The sequence below is a fragment of the Lutjanus erythropterus genome, chromosome 10 (assembly GCF_056507025.1).
Source record: "Lutjanus erythropterus isolate fLutEry1 chromosome 10, fLutEry1.hap2, whole genome shotgun sequence".
Lineage (NCBI taxonomy): Eukaryota > Metazoa > Chordata > Actinopteri > Lutjaniformes > Lutjanidae > Lutjanus > Lutjanus erythropterus.
Window position 1 is genome coordinate 37,738,155 of NC_139326.1, and position 13,753 is coordinate 37,751,907.

Consider the following 13,753-nt stretch of genomic DNA (forward strand, 5'->3'; position numbering starts at 1 on the left):
TGATAGGTTATGTCAGGACAGCCTTCAACTTGATTTGGCAGGTTAATATTATTAGCAAATCATTAGCTAACATTAAGTTTGGTAAACAGGATGTTTGTCAGCAGCAAACAAGAATCATCCCTTTTCTATGACTCTGCTCAAAACTATGTTTAAGAGGGAAAAGAGGATGGTGCAGTTATCTTGATTGTGATTGGCCATTTCTGATAAACGCCAAATTAGAGACCAGTTTGCAGGTGTGTAGAGGTTTCGCCACATCAACCAGATGTGTGCAGGCATGATGAATTAACTACTAGCTGCAAATATCAGCTTACATTGCATGAAGTTATGACGCAGTTTTATCTTTAACACATGCATTTCCTTGTTCTGTTGTCTGTATGACATTTTAGATGCCTTGTGTAAAAGCAGAAACATTGAGGTAGAAACAATGAACGATCAAACAATCATTTTACCTCATACAAAATGTAGGATGTAGAGAAAGCGGTTTCTTCAGCACTGACACGAGCACTAGCCTCTCATCCATGAATAGATGGACGCTTCCTTCTGCATGGTGATACGGCTGGCAGGTGGAGTTCAGTAGAAAGAAAATAGTTCCCACATGAAACCGCTCACAACAAGGTCTGTGGATTATCTTGAGTAAACAGGTCATCATTTCTAGAAAGGACATTACTTTTAAGTTTTTCAAATGTATTTTTGGTGCATTGAACATCACAAGCCTAGTGCCATTTAGTCCCATTATATTGGAGATAAGGTGGACATTTCTACAGCTGGTATCTTCAAAACTATCTAGATGTATAAATAGCACTACAGGTAAGAAAATGTTTTTTTTCACACCTTACCTCATTAGATACTGCAGTTTTCATATAACATTTGGAGGCTGAGCTTGATTTTCACTGTAGCTTTATATATAGTTGTATTACAGACAAGGCTATCATGTATCAGTGAATAGACCTGTCTTTGAAGACAAATGACTGACTGGTTTAAATATCATTTAATCACATCAGAATGAAAAGGGACCAAATTACAGAGAGGAAGTAGACTGAGTATGTCTGAGTGCTTCAGTTTCTCCTGTCTGCTGCTGAAGTTACCTGGATGTGGTAAACTGCAAAAATACAAATGTACAAGCCAAGACATTACAGGAAATGATTCCAATAGTTTTATTGATGAAAAATCACAGAAGTGGCTTTGGGTTGTTGTGTCCAGTACTAAACCCCGACAGACTTTAAATGGCTTCAGTGTTAAGAAAAGTGTCAGGAGTGGAGGAGGGTGCAGGAACTCTAAATACTGCATGAGGAATCACATGACCTGGACAGAGGCTCAGTAACATTTAGTAGGCTCCTGTTTAGGTGGGCCAATCACAGAGCTCAGAAGACTGTGACAAGACATACAGAGCGGTAGCCTGCAACTCTAAACATCCATGTGACTAGTCAGCCTGCTTTGAGTTTGTCAAACATACACCTGTTGCTGCAACAGTGTATTATGTGTCGTGTTTGTTGAGTGCTGTTCAGTCACTGTGTGGATGTTTTAACTGTGATATGCCGATACATGAAAATGTGCTTAAAGCTAGCTCTGGTACAATACATCAAGAATAACATTTATGTTTTATATTGTACACCTTCCCTTACAAGTAAAATAAATTAACTGTCTATTTGCACCCAGATGATAACAGTCAAGCGGCAGTTACTTGGCTTTTTACACCTGGCTCCCTGGTTTCATTATCAAGAGCAACAAAGTGTTTGTGGAGTGGAGACCAAGATTCTCCTCCTGACCTGCAAGACTGGAGTTTGAGTTCTGAGTGAAACTTCATGTCAGTGTGGTTGTGAAGGTTTGTGTCTGCCATGCAGGTGTAAATAGCCACATTGGCTATTCCATCCTAGGTGCAAATAGCATTACTACCTACCGACACCTGGGCATCTGCCAAAATCAAAACCAAAACAGGGAAATATTGTCCACTAGTCAATGTCTTTATGGCTGCCAGCACTGTTAAACATCCAAATATTCTTCATTATGTTGTTGTTTTTATTCAGAACAATGTCACTAGGATGTGGAAATGCTGACTGAGATGGAAACCTGTGTTCATTGATTAGACGCTGTGGGACACTGAGGACATGGAGGGGTTTCTATGGAGACTGAATGTGGCTGAATTACAGATGGACATCTGTAGTTTTTATCAAATATTTAATGACAATGTGGCGTTATCACCATTAAAATACAAATGAACAATATATGACTGTATCACACATATAGATGGCACTATACACAACTGCTGTGCTAAGAGCTAATGTGGATGAGTTATAGAGGAGTTGTACATATATACTGTGTCTTTGGCTCTCATGTGATCTAACAGTTTGATGAGTTGTAGTGGTTACACTGTAGGCAAGTCTCAGGAATAGGGCAGGTCAAAAAGGTCCATGTTCCTATCGAAGATGATGGAGAACTCGTTGGAGAGGATCTGGTGGAGGCTCATACCGTCATGAGTGTACACCCAGCGCTCACCTGTCCAGTCGTAGCGCTTCGGCCCACTGCGAAAAGAGAAAGTGAGCCGCAGTGTTGATTTTGTGTTGTGTTTTTTGTGCCAAGATTTAGTCAGATGTTTTAATTTTAATCATAATTTTAGTCAATACTTTTGTCATAATTTTAAAATTAATCAATTAATTATCCACTTTGCTCTTTAATCCTCAATAAAGAAGTTTCATAAATACAACAGTGTGGATCTTAATTCAGCAAATTACTATCTCATCCTTATCAATCATTTATCCCCAAATAGTGTTACAACTAGGGTTGCAAATTCTAAGCACTTTCCTTAATCAATCATTGGTAACATTAACAATCAATTAAACAATTAATCATTATAAAAAAATGCTTATACCCAACAACACTAAAAACAGTTTTATTTCCCTCATTTTAAGCTTTATTTCCACAACATACTGTATATTCATATAAAGATGTAAAGGCTTACATATTAAACAAATATAGTTGATCATGCAGAGCACACTGATCTCTGTTGTATGTCAGATCTTCATTTGATGGTAGACTGATTAAAGTTTACTTGATCAATCAAATTCTTTAAGACTGAATAATCTTTCCTTGTGATTGTTATTATCCCTAGTTATAACTCACCCCAGTAGTGTGGCAGGTTCTAACAACTCTTTGTATTTGACATTAACCCACGTAATCTGTGATAATGTAGTAGACGTCCAACAGTTTTATTTGTGGTACCATGTTTCAAAGTTTGAATCTTGCACAAACAACTACTGGGTTATTAATGCTCAAACAAAAAAATGTTACAACCATCCCCTGTCTCCCCTATTATGTAAGAATAAATGCATAAGTCAGACAAAACAGACTTTTTATATTTTACTGCAGCCTTCTGCTAAATTCAGCGTCATGTTTCACTCAGTTGCGATCTGTTTTAATAAATCAGCAGTGAAAATATGTGAACTGTGCCATTAAGCCAGACAAGCATTATCTGTATTATTTCACGTTTATTCACTCTAGTGTTTTGAGATGGTTAATTTAATTTAAACTAATTACCGTGATGTAACTTGTCGCCTGGACAGCGCCAACAATTTTGTCTCATCTTTATTCACCAGGGAATATTGGACTGAGATTCCGTCATCATTCTTGTTTACAATATTTTTTCATTTATGTCGTCACATTTCAGTCATGAAATAAAAGGATGTCAACAAATACATTTTCGTTGACCTAGCTGACATGTTATTTAAGATTTCTCAGAAAAGTTTTTAATAATGCTCGATGAGAGTTTAATTCCTTGTATTGTTTTTCATACATGCGTCACTCTATGTTCAACATGTCCATCTGTATGGACACTGTGCAGATGTGGCTCTGCTCTGCAGCGCTCTGCGGTAGCCCCAACAGCTCTCTGTATAACCACAGCAGCCCAAAGCTGCTGCAGTGCAGAGGAGAAAAGACAGACAGCTGCAGACAGATGTTGGTGTAATGGAGGCACTTTCGCCTACGAGAGCACAGAGGCGGGTGCCTGAGGACAACTCTGTGATGGTGTGATGCGTGCGTGTCAAAGACGTGGTTGATGTGAGTGTGGAGTAAAGTGTGGTGCGACTCTCCAGTCTTACCTGGTGGGAGATGACAGCCAGATCTGTTTGTTTGGAGTCTGTTTGTTGATGACGTAGGTGCCATGGTCCCCGCCCACCTTCACTGTCAACACACCACTCTGCACATGAAACAAAGACACAACAGAAACACATCAACACGTTTCTTGTGACACATATAATTTGATACACCATTTAAAGCACAGACCTCCATGGAACAAAACTAAACTTGACATGTCCAAGTGATACAAATATATCATAAAACCAGCTTCACCCCACTGACCCCGACCTGCTCTCAGGATCTGTGAAGTAGATGTGCGTCAGCTCTCAGAGACAGAGGAGTACGAAGGCACCTGACCTGGACGGTGTATACCTGCCTGGCTGACCAGCTGACCCACCGTGTTCACAAAGATCTTCAAAAGATCACCAGAGTTGTGTGAAGGCTTCAAATACGCCTCAGCGTGTCATTTTATAAAGCATGCCGGCATTGTAGAATCAAAAGAGGAATAACGTAATACAACAGCACACTGGTCAACAAGTGATTCTGCCTGTCTGCTCCTTTCTAATCACACACAGAGCTGATGACCTCATGGATTTATAACATAAAGCTTTTAATGTTTTCCTGAATAAACGGACAATCGCTTTTAAAGCAACAGTGAAGTTAAGTTAGTTGAAGTTGCAGAAAGCGTCCTGCTGAAAAATAGGTGGAATAAATCGATAATAAAGAACACAGTCACAAACAGCAGTGAATACGTAACTCAACATTATCCTGTTCTGTCTTGTCGGCTCATGCTTTTACACAGACGTCGGCCTCTGTGACTACGTCCATGGGTGGATCAGAGGCAGAACGAAAGTGACCCCGCATTACGCCTCTGTAACTTTTATTCAGATGGCGAGGTGGAATAAAAGCGCCACAGTCCCGCTTTGAATGGGTTGTGTAATATGGACTTTTCACTACGGGCCTGTCACTTTGACATGTGTGATACAGAAATCCTTCAAGAGACAGGCCCAACTGAAGGACATCACACACACCCTGCTGAACTCACAGCAGCAGCTTTTCGTGCTTATTGGATTTTAGCACTTCTTCTTTTTATATTCATATATTTTTTTTATTTATCCATTTTTTTTAAATATGAGTGCGTTCCCTTTTCTTTCCAGTTTCTTTGTCTGCCCAAGACATACTTGTCCAATAAAGCACATTCTGACTCTGATGCTCTGATTTCTGATTACATTTATTTTCTACTTTTTACCTAGGTCTCTATTTTATATATTTAAAAAAATGCCACATTTTGGAAAACATTTGTTTTCATTCAGAGTGAGCAGTTCAGATTAGTTTCATTGTCCCGCCTGTGTCTTCAGTACAGACATGCACTCAGGATGTGACGTGACGACATGATTTAGACTCGAGTCAGACTTGAGTCACATATTTGGTGAGTTTAGACTTGGAACTTGATTTGGACTTGAACACCAATGACTCGTGACTTCATCTGGACTGGAGTCTTTTGACTTGAAAATACTTGATGCCTTTGCCCCCAAAGGTTTAAAAAGTGTGAATCCACAAATCACAATCATTTCCCTTAATTTCCTGAATCGACTAAAGTAACATTCATTTTCAGCAAGTTGACACTTAATTGACCAGAGCCACTTTGTCTGAGCCAACTGGACAGCATCCAATCAAGTTCTAAGAACGGACCATCAAAAAAAGTCATAGCAAAGACAACTTCGATCGTGTACAAAAACTACGAGGTGATCAGCAAAAAGCAAATTGCAAATTGCAGTAAGTAAAATGTCAACAATTACAGACAGAGACAGAACAACTTCCAGGTCTGTTTGACATTCGAAGTTGTACAAAGAACAGTAAGTCAAGGCAAATATTAACATAGATAGCAAGCTAATGCTAGCTAAAGCACCTTTGTAAATCAATGAGGCTGGAAACTGTGTTTCATTATGAGTCCTGTAGTGCTTGAATTAAAGTTTAGGACTTGGGCTTTGACTTGAGAATTGACTGTCTTCACTTGGGTGCAAATACTTGAGAATTACTTGTAACTTGCAAAAAAATGAGTCGGTCTCACCTCTGGCTGTTACCGTAGCTTTGCGTAAAGACTGCAAGCAAGGGGAAACAGCTAGCTGAGGTGTGTGCAAAGTTCCTGTTCACATAGTCCTGTAAGCATGCTACTAGCTAATTCACTGAAGCCACTGTGTAACAGGGATGATGGAGGACTGCCCTTTAGTGTTGGACGAAAAAAGCAGCAGGGAGTGAAAAGTGTGGAGCCCCTGCTTGATTATTCCACAAAGATTTACTCCAGCACCTCTGCGAGCCCCTCTACAGTGTGCAGCGCTGCTCCTGGCTCTTATTTAGCCAGCCAAGTCACAGCTCTCTTCATTCTGCTCTGTGTGTGTGTGTGTGTGTGTGTGTGTGTGTGTGTGTGTGTGTGTGTGTGTGTGTGTGTGTGTGTGTGTGTGTGTGTGTGTTGTTTATGGCCCCATATGTCACTGCAGCCAGTTGAAAAAAGGGGGTCAGCTGCCAAGATTGGAACACTGGCCAATCAGTCAGAGCCAGCAGAGACAGCCGCTGTCCAACCAAAACGATTAAAGCACGCACACACACAGACACACACAGACACACACACACACACACACACACAGAGGGCTGCTTTATTAATCACCCTCTCATGGACCACTGACAGGGTGGAAGAAGATGTTACAGAAGAGAAGAGGGGGGGAGAGCGATGAAAACGGAAACAGAGACACAAAACGGTGTGAAGACATTCACACAGATGTGTGGAGTGGTTGTCCCATAGGAAATCCAACAGTTCCAGGACACACACACTGCAGACAGACAAGACGACAGTGCAGTGTGAGGATATTAGGGGGAAACAGGAACCAAAGTGCACTTTGTCACCCACACATGCACTCTACATCTGCCTAAAATATTAACAATACATATTCTTGTGTGTTCCACAGTCTCTCTCTGATCATGTTTATCAGGCGGCCAATCACAGAGACAGCTTCCGCCATCAATAGCAGCTGTTAACAAACCTGTCTGTGACACTGTTGAGCATCAATAAAGGCAGGCTGACACACGCAAACACACACATGGAGCCCATCACAGTTCACCCCCTGGTGATGTGTCAATCTGAACAGGAGATGACACAGTCAGCTCTAAAATAGCATCAGCTTGTAGGAACACATCACAACACTCGTCTGTCCATTTGTGGAATCTCTAAAAGGGTTCATTTCCAGGAAGAACATCGTCCTTGTCTTGTGAATTCATGTAAAATTAGTCTGCAACACCTATAGCGTGCTGAATGACACATTTTTGGAAGCCAACCCTGAAGTGAACATTGCTCTGGCCTGCACAAAAAGCCAATGGGATTTTTCCATTGGATTGGATTATGGATCAGTGCAGATAATAAGCTGAAAAACAAAAACCAAAAGGGGACAAGCCAAAGAACTCTTTATGGTTCTAGTTAGTGCCTTTATTTCTGTCAAAACTCAGGTAGAACTCAGTTCTATTTGCTGGTATATTTTGGTATATTGTTCTCAGTACAAACAACTCAAGTAAGTGGTCAGAAAACATGACATGACTTGACATGTCCATAAAAATTGTCAGGTGTGATGTAAGCTGCCTGAACACACAGCAGTCATTATTAGAGTAAGGCAAATCTGAGGTATGCATAGTCAGTGTATTACCAGTAGATTGTGGTTGACAGACCCCCAGTTTGGAGAAACAGCAGGAGTGCTGGTGACAGACTCATTCAGATTCACCAAAGTGCAAAAATAACACAAACTAACTCACTGATTGAGGCAGCAGTAGACCAGTAACTGTGTTCTGCAAGGTAAAATGACTGTTCCTGTCAAAAGGATCTGGTGGCTTAGGAGAGTGTGATATTTGGGTTATATGAAGGTGATTTCCTTGTGGTTTGCTGACCACCATCTACTCCTGGTACTACAATGACTATGGATAAGTGCCTCATACAACCCCGCTTCAAAAAACCAAAACAATTTATTTAATAATTGAAATGTTAAAGTAGATATGTTTCTAATACATTTGTTTAGATCATATGGTTATGGTCTGATTGGTTATGTAGAGTCCTCATGCACTCTGTTGTACAGATGTATCCACTTTATTAGTGTGAAATTAAGTTAAATGTTTTCAGAATTGATAGAAACTAAAACTACTCTGCTCTGGAAAGGACCCTGAAGCTGCTCTGACCTCTAAATGGCATCCTGCTTCCTTCTCCTCTCTATCTGTATCCTGCTTTCTGACTGTTTCTGTGTAACTCCAGGATTTACAGTTTTTAAGCTTCCTGCTGCCAGATAAAACTCGAGCTGTCTGCCAACAAGAACAACAGGCTCTAAGTGTGTCGATTCTACTGGGCAAGAAATCAATAAGGCAACGGAGCTCTGCAGCCGAACAACAGGCCACGTCTGAAACAGAATCATGGAGCATGGAGGGCTAATGAGCTGTGCACAGCCCCCACCTACAGTCTCTGCTGTAGTCTCTCCATGAAATAATAACAGCGGGGGCAGGAGGGGGCATTCCTCCACCACACCTTCCTCTGACTTCTAAAAGAGTTTTGCACTGCAACACTTGTCTGTGGGCTGATTTAGACCGTTTCTATTCATCTTTTGATACTACTATCACAGGATTTTGATAAAGTTAGCTTGTCCAGCCACTGGCAAATGGTCAACAATATATATGTGCTTTTTGAGTGACCCTTGTGAATGAGATGTTTATGTAAGGAAAACAAGCCCTGCAGCTGGAGGAGGAGGTTTGCTTCTACAAACTACATCAGCACAGGATAGAGTTAGACACTTAGAAAGATTTGACAGTTCATTCTTTTTTTGCCATTCAGTGCCACACTAAACTCCTATAACAGCCTACAGGAGTCTCATGTTTTCGCGGACCTCGTCATCTGTGATGTGAAAACAGAGTTCCACACAATCACAGAAAGTAAAAGTGTGCATCCTCTAGGGTGACACCTTGTGGTCAGTTGGCCGATTTGCTCAATTCCCATTGGTTGGACATTCACCGGTGTCACTTCAAAAAGGAGAGAAGTGCTTCTTAATCCATTATTGTCGAGGGTGGGACATATGCAGACCTGAGGTATTTTATTTCTGAGTTAGAGGCTATTTACTTAATATTTACTCAGCCTCAGTGGACAGAAGAGCTGACTGGGTTAAAAAGTTGATTTCTGATTACAACGTGTGTGTTTTTTACTGTGCCTGACTGCTTTTTTCACAAGCACGGTCACATTTACATAAGTAAGCTGTAAGTAATGTTGTGTGTTTTGTGATAATTTAGAGACTCAGTTTGTAAAGTTTACAGCCTGTCATGCTGTTGCATTGCTCTGTGTACAATGATACAGTTAAAAAACTGGAGCTGAAATTTGTTTACCAACCACTCATCTCACCGTCTCAGCACATGTTGTGATGTGGATTTTTTAGTAAGTGTGCCACCTAATGCACACTGTCTGGCAAAGGGAAAAAAACACTGTTTGACTTTAAGAATCTCAGTCAGCTGAGGAGTCTCCAACTGGTGATGCTACTTATCAACTTTCAGGTTGACTGCTTTATGTATAAGTAATTAGTTGCAAGGTAAAGTAACTTTTGTATTACCTATAATTTTTTGCTTTTATTATTTTAATGCACACATATCTATATTATTTTAGCGTTGCTTTAGTGTGGAGAAAAAGCAACTATCTTTTTTTTTTTCATCATACCTATCATAGGTATGATAGTATGATAGTTCATACTCCTTACCACCAGAGGGCAGCAATGACTAGTGTCCCTACCCCTCTCAGTTAGAGGGGAGGATTTGGTGGATGCAAATGTTAACTGAGCTTTGCTACAGAAGTTCATTTCACTGATTACCACAGATACAATTCATTGTATAATCAACAAGTTGATAAATACTGTGAGCTAATTAATTTTGGTAGCCAGTTTATAGTTTTTGTTTATTAATCGCTATTTCCCATTAAGAAGGTGTAAAAGAATAAGAACCATGACAGGAAGCCTGTGGAGACTTACAGAGAAGACGACATCATAGTCTGGTCCAGTGAACGGTTCATCTGTCAGGTCTTCAAAATAATCAGCCAGAGCGTCCAACGTCTCATCTGCCAGCTTCTCATACTCTGCTTCTGACACTTCCCTTTTACACAGTGACATAAAATAACATTTTAGTTGAATCACTCAACAGCAGCTGGTGATATTCAGAAAATAAAAGGACTGTGGTTTACCTTTTCTGTACAGAGATGGGCTTGTCCTGTCTTGATGCTGTCAGATGGATGTTTTTGCTCCACTTATCACCGTCAACTCTGCTCTCAAAGCACTGACAAAGAAACACAGAGGTGAGACAACCAATAATGAGGACTCATCAGTGATCATCATAATTGTATTATTAGTTGTCTAAATCCACTTTTGATTCCTTTATTTTTACAGCTTCTCAGCATCTTCTTCCACTCAAAAGCAGCTCATGCAATGAACAGAATTGGCATGTGACTGTTCCAGTTTTCCTTAACTTACACAACACTATAAGTGGTTTCCAGATTCAAATACTTTGGTGTCACCTTAGACTCAACTCTGTGCTATAAAGAAAAAAAGCAAGTTATTGCAAAAACAAAATTCCAGCTAAACAACTTCAGATTTATTCACAAACATCTGATGCCTAAAGCTGCCAAGATTTATTTCCATGAGATAATTTTCTTGCATATAATATACTTAAAACCACTTTCTTTATACTGATACAGTATTAAAGCTTGTACAATCCAGGTTTGAACTGCCCAGGGCGAGTAAAATACCATGCCGCTCAAATAAATCTGCCAACTTACTTGCCCAGCAAGGAAAAAAGAAACAAGAATTAAATTATGAATTAATTAATTAAATTATTATAATCAATTAATCATTTAAGTAATTTTTAATGTACAATGGGAGAAACTGAATGTCTTTGGGTTTAAGACTGATAAAACAAGACATTTGAAGACATCACCGTGGACTTTGAGAAACTGGGACGGACATTTTTCACTATTTTCTGACATTTTATAGATGTTGCAGCCATAGATTAAACATGACAATTAACATTAGTCTATGTTAAAGTAAAAAGGTCAAGCAAAATAAAGTAAAGGTCAAGGTCAAGTAAAAACTGACTTGGGGCAATTAGATTTCTAACCCACTTGCTCCTACCAGGCAAGTAAAACCTACCAGCAGAACCCTGCAATCTGTGTAGAAACAAGTTGTCAAGGTGCTGGATAATAAATCGTAAACCTACCATCACTGTAACATACTCATAGATATCGCCTCCTTTGCTGGAAAAATGTTATCAAATTTCACAATGCTTATTTAATATTCCAAACTGTCGATGATAACCACTACCTCCATGTACCACATTCATCTGTTGGTGAAAGATTAACAAGATCTAGAGGGGACACAGCTCTCTCAAGGAGGACAAACATACTTCAGACAGCTTGTTCAGTCAGAGCTTCTCAGTTTTGGAGTGACAAAACAGTTAAATATACAACACAACAACTCTTATGGTTCCTTTGTACATAACCTAAAAAAGAAAAGACTTGCCATCATACGTTGTTACTTCTTGCCTGCTCTGTCTGCTCTTGTTTGCTTGACTTTCAGTCTGCGTCTGTATTCCTTCTGGTTTTACATAAGCCTTCTGTATTGTGATGTGATTTTATGTTGTTTTAACTGCTTGGGTCTGCTTGTGCTATGTCCTCTGACATGTGATTCTGTGACTGTGTTGTCATGTTTTATCTGCTTGCACTGACTGCCTCTCTGTGCTACATGTCCCATAATGTGATTTTATGTTATCATGTTATAACTGCTAAAGTTAAAATTGTTTTGTTACAGTTGTCTTGTTATATGTCCACATGATGCTGTCTTACTCCTCCAAGCTTTTCATTCTGTTTAGCTGTTCGTTTTTTCATGTTTCAACTCATGTTGCATTCTACTTGTTGTTTCAATGTCTAATTTAAAGGGACAATTCACTCCAAAACCCAAATCCCATATTTTACCTATTACTAGTAGTGCTATTTATCAATCTAGATAGCTTTGGTGTGAGTTACAGAGTTTTGGAGATATCAGCCGCAGAGATGTCTGTCTTCTCTCCATTATAATGGAACTAGATGGCACTAAACTTATGCTGCTGTGGGTCATGAGACATTGCTGTTGAGTTTTTCAAATGTATTTTCTGGTGCTTTGTTGCACCACAAGCTGAGTGCCACAGACCTATTCTGTTGGAGAGCAAGTATCTCCACAGCTCAGCAGCTCTCACCAAAATAATCCAGATGGATGGATAGAACTACAGGTAAGAGGAAAATGTCTTTTTGATTTTGGGTGAACTGCCTCTTTCAGTGGTCTGCTTGTGACATGTCCTTTGCATGATGCTGCCTTTCTCCTCTGGCTTTCTGTCCTGTTTAGCTGTTCATAATTTGCCCTCTCCAGTTCTTACCTTTTCACAACAAGTTGTGTGTTTTAATTGCTGTTTTTCAGGTCAGGGGACAGAAGTTGAGAAGTAGCCCTATGGCTGACACAACATTTACATAATGTTTATCAACGTGCATCATTGAGAATAAAGGGAATGAATGAACAAATACACTTTGTCTGACGCTACACATGACGGGAGTTTAGGAGAGTCCCCCAATATACTGTAAACAGGAAAAACCTATCCTACAGTTTAATTCATTTGTCGGAAAGACAGAAATCCTTTAACAGTCAAATTTTTGAATAGAGTTTGGTGGCAGCAGAACTTACTGTGTTTGGAAGTTGACAGATGGGATGCTGCGTGTGTTTATTAAACGAACGAGCCCCCGTCAGGTGAGACAAGCTCCTCACCTGGAATATTAAATAACAATATGCAGTGTTAGTATAATGTGCTGCTACATGATGTAACTAGTGAGTGGCGTTGCGTGTCACTGTTAGCTAACATTAGCTACATAACACGAACTTAGCAGTGTGTGTCATCAGCTCGTACCTGGTTAGAGAGGTGTCTTAGTCTCTGTGCTGTCGCCATGTTGAGCTGTGTGTTCACGACGTGACATAACTGTGAATAAACACACGGTGCTTTAGTAAAAGAAAGCATGGTCTCCTGTTTACATTCATGAAAAGTTCCCCGGTGTCCTGTGCGTCTTCTTCGTCTCCTTTCACTTTCTTCTTCTTCGTCTTCTTCGCGTGTTTAGGCGGAAGGCAATACCTACTTTTAGGTGCATACCGCCACCTGCCGTACCGGAGTGTTCTTCTTCTTCTTTCTGTTTTATGGCGGGTGGCAACCAGCTTTTAGGTGCATTCTCTCTCTGGAATATTTTTGGCATTGAAGAATTCCTGTTTCTGACAATATTCACACAGTCCTGAAGGATGTTTGCTTATTAAATAAAGTGTTTTATTGAGTTTTGTATGTCCAACCCTCAACCTTGTTATAACATCTCCTCTCTAGTGCTTCTTTTCACTGTCCTCGATGTACACACTTCTTGTTGTATTGAATAAAGATGCCTTCCTGTTTTTCCAGTATCACAGGTATGCTGCTATTCTTCAATGATATTTCTTTTGACTATTGCTTTTGCCTCTGATTCACTGAGTTTGATGTTCATAATCTCTTCATTTACTAGAGCCTTTTTTGCTAATGTGTCAACAAATTCATTTCCTTTTATCCCCCTATGAGCTGGGATCCACATAAAGTT

General features: G+C 39.9%; 1 protein-coding gene across 2 annotated transcripts; it reads right to left on the reverse strand.

Annotated features, from left to right (window-relative positions):
- Positions 1-1,140: 1,140 nt before the first annotated feature.
- Positions 1,141-13,257, reverse strand: fxn (frataxin). 2 transcript variants are annotated; one of them, XM_084729225.1, is made up of 6 exons: positions 13,051-13,256; positions 12,831-12,911; positions 10,310-10,401; positions 10,101-10,221; positions 4,092-4,189; positions 1,141-2,519 (listed from the first exon to the last, which is right to left on the reverse strand). In XM_084729225.1, the coding sequence occupies exons 1-6, from the start codon at positions 13,156-13,158 to the stop codon at positions 2,381-2,383; spliced, it is 639 nt and encodes a 212-aa protein (XP_084585351.1). In that variant the 5' UTR covers positions 13,159-13,256; the 3' UTR covers positions 1,141-2,380. The 2 variants fall into 2 exon arrangements, with proteins under 2 accessions (XP_084585351.1, XP_084585352.1); XM_084729226.1 differs by lacking the exon at positions 12,831-12,911 and having other exon boundaries at positions 13,051-13,257.
- Between the last annotated feature and the right edge of the window lie 496 nt (positions 13,258-13,753).

Bases quoted from the DNA above. Each gene is read 5' to 3' on its own strand.
- fxn (XM_084729225.1), bottom strand. From the start codon at position 13,158: ATGCTTTCTTTTACTAAAGCACCGTGTGTTTATTCACAGTTATGTCAC. The intron at 12,912-13,050 runs GTACGAGCTGAT...TTAATATTCCAG, and splicing joins TAAGACACCTCTCTAACCAG to GTGAGGAGCTTGTCTCACCT. The intron at 10,222-10,309 runs GTAAACCACAGT...ACTGTGTAAAAG, and splicing joins CCCATCTCTGTACAGAAAAG to GGAAGTGTCAGAAGCAGAGT.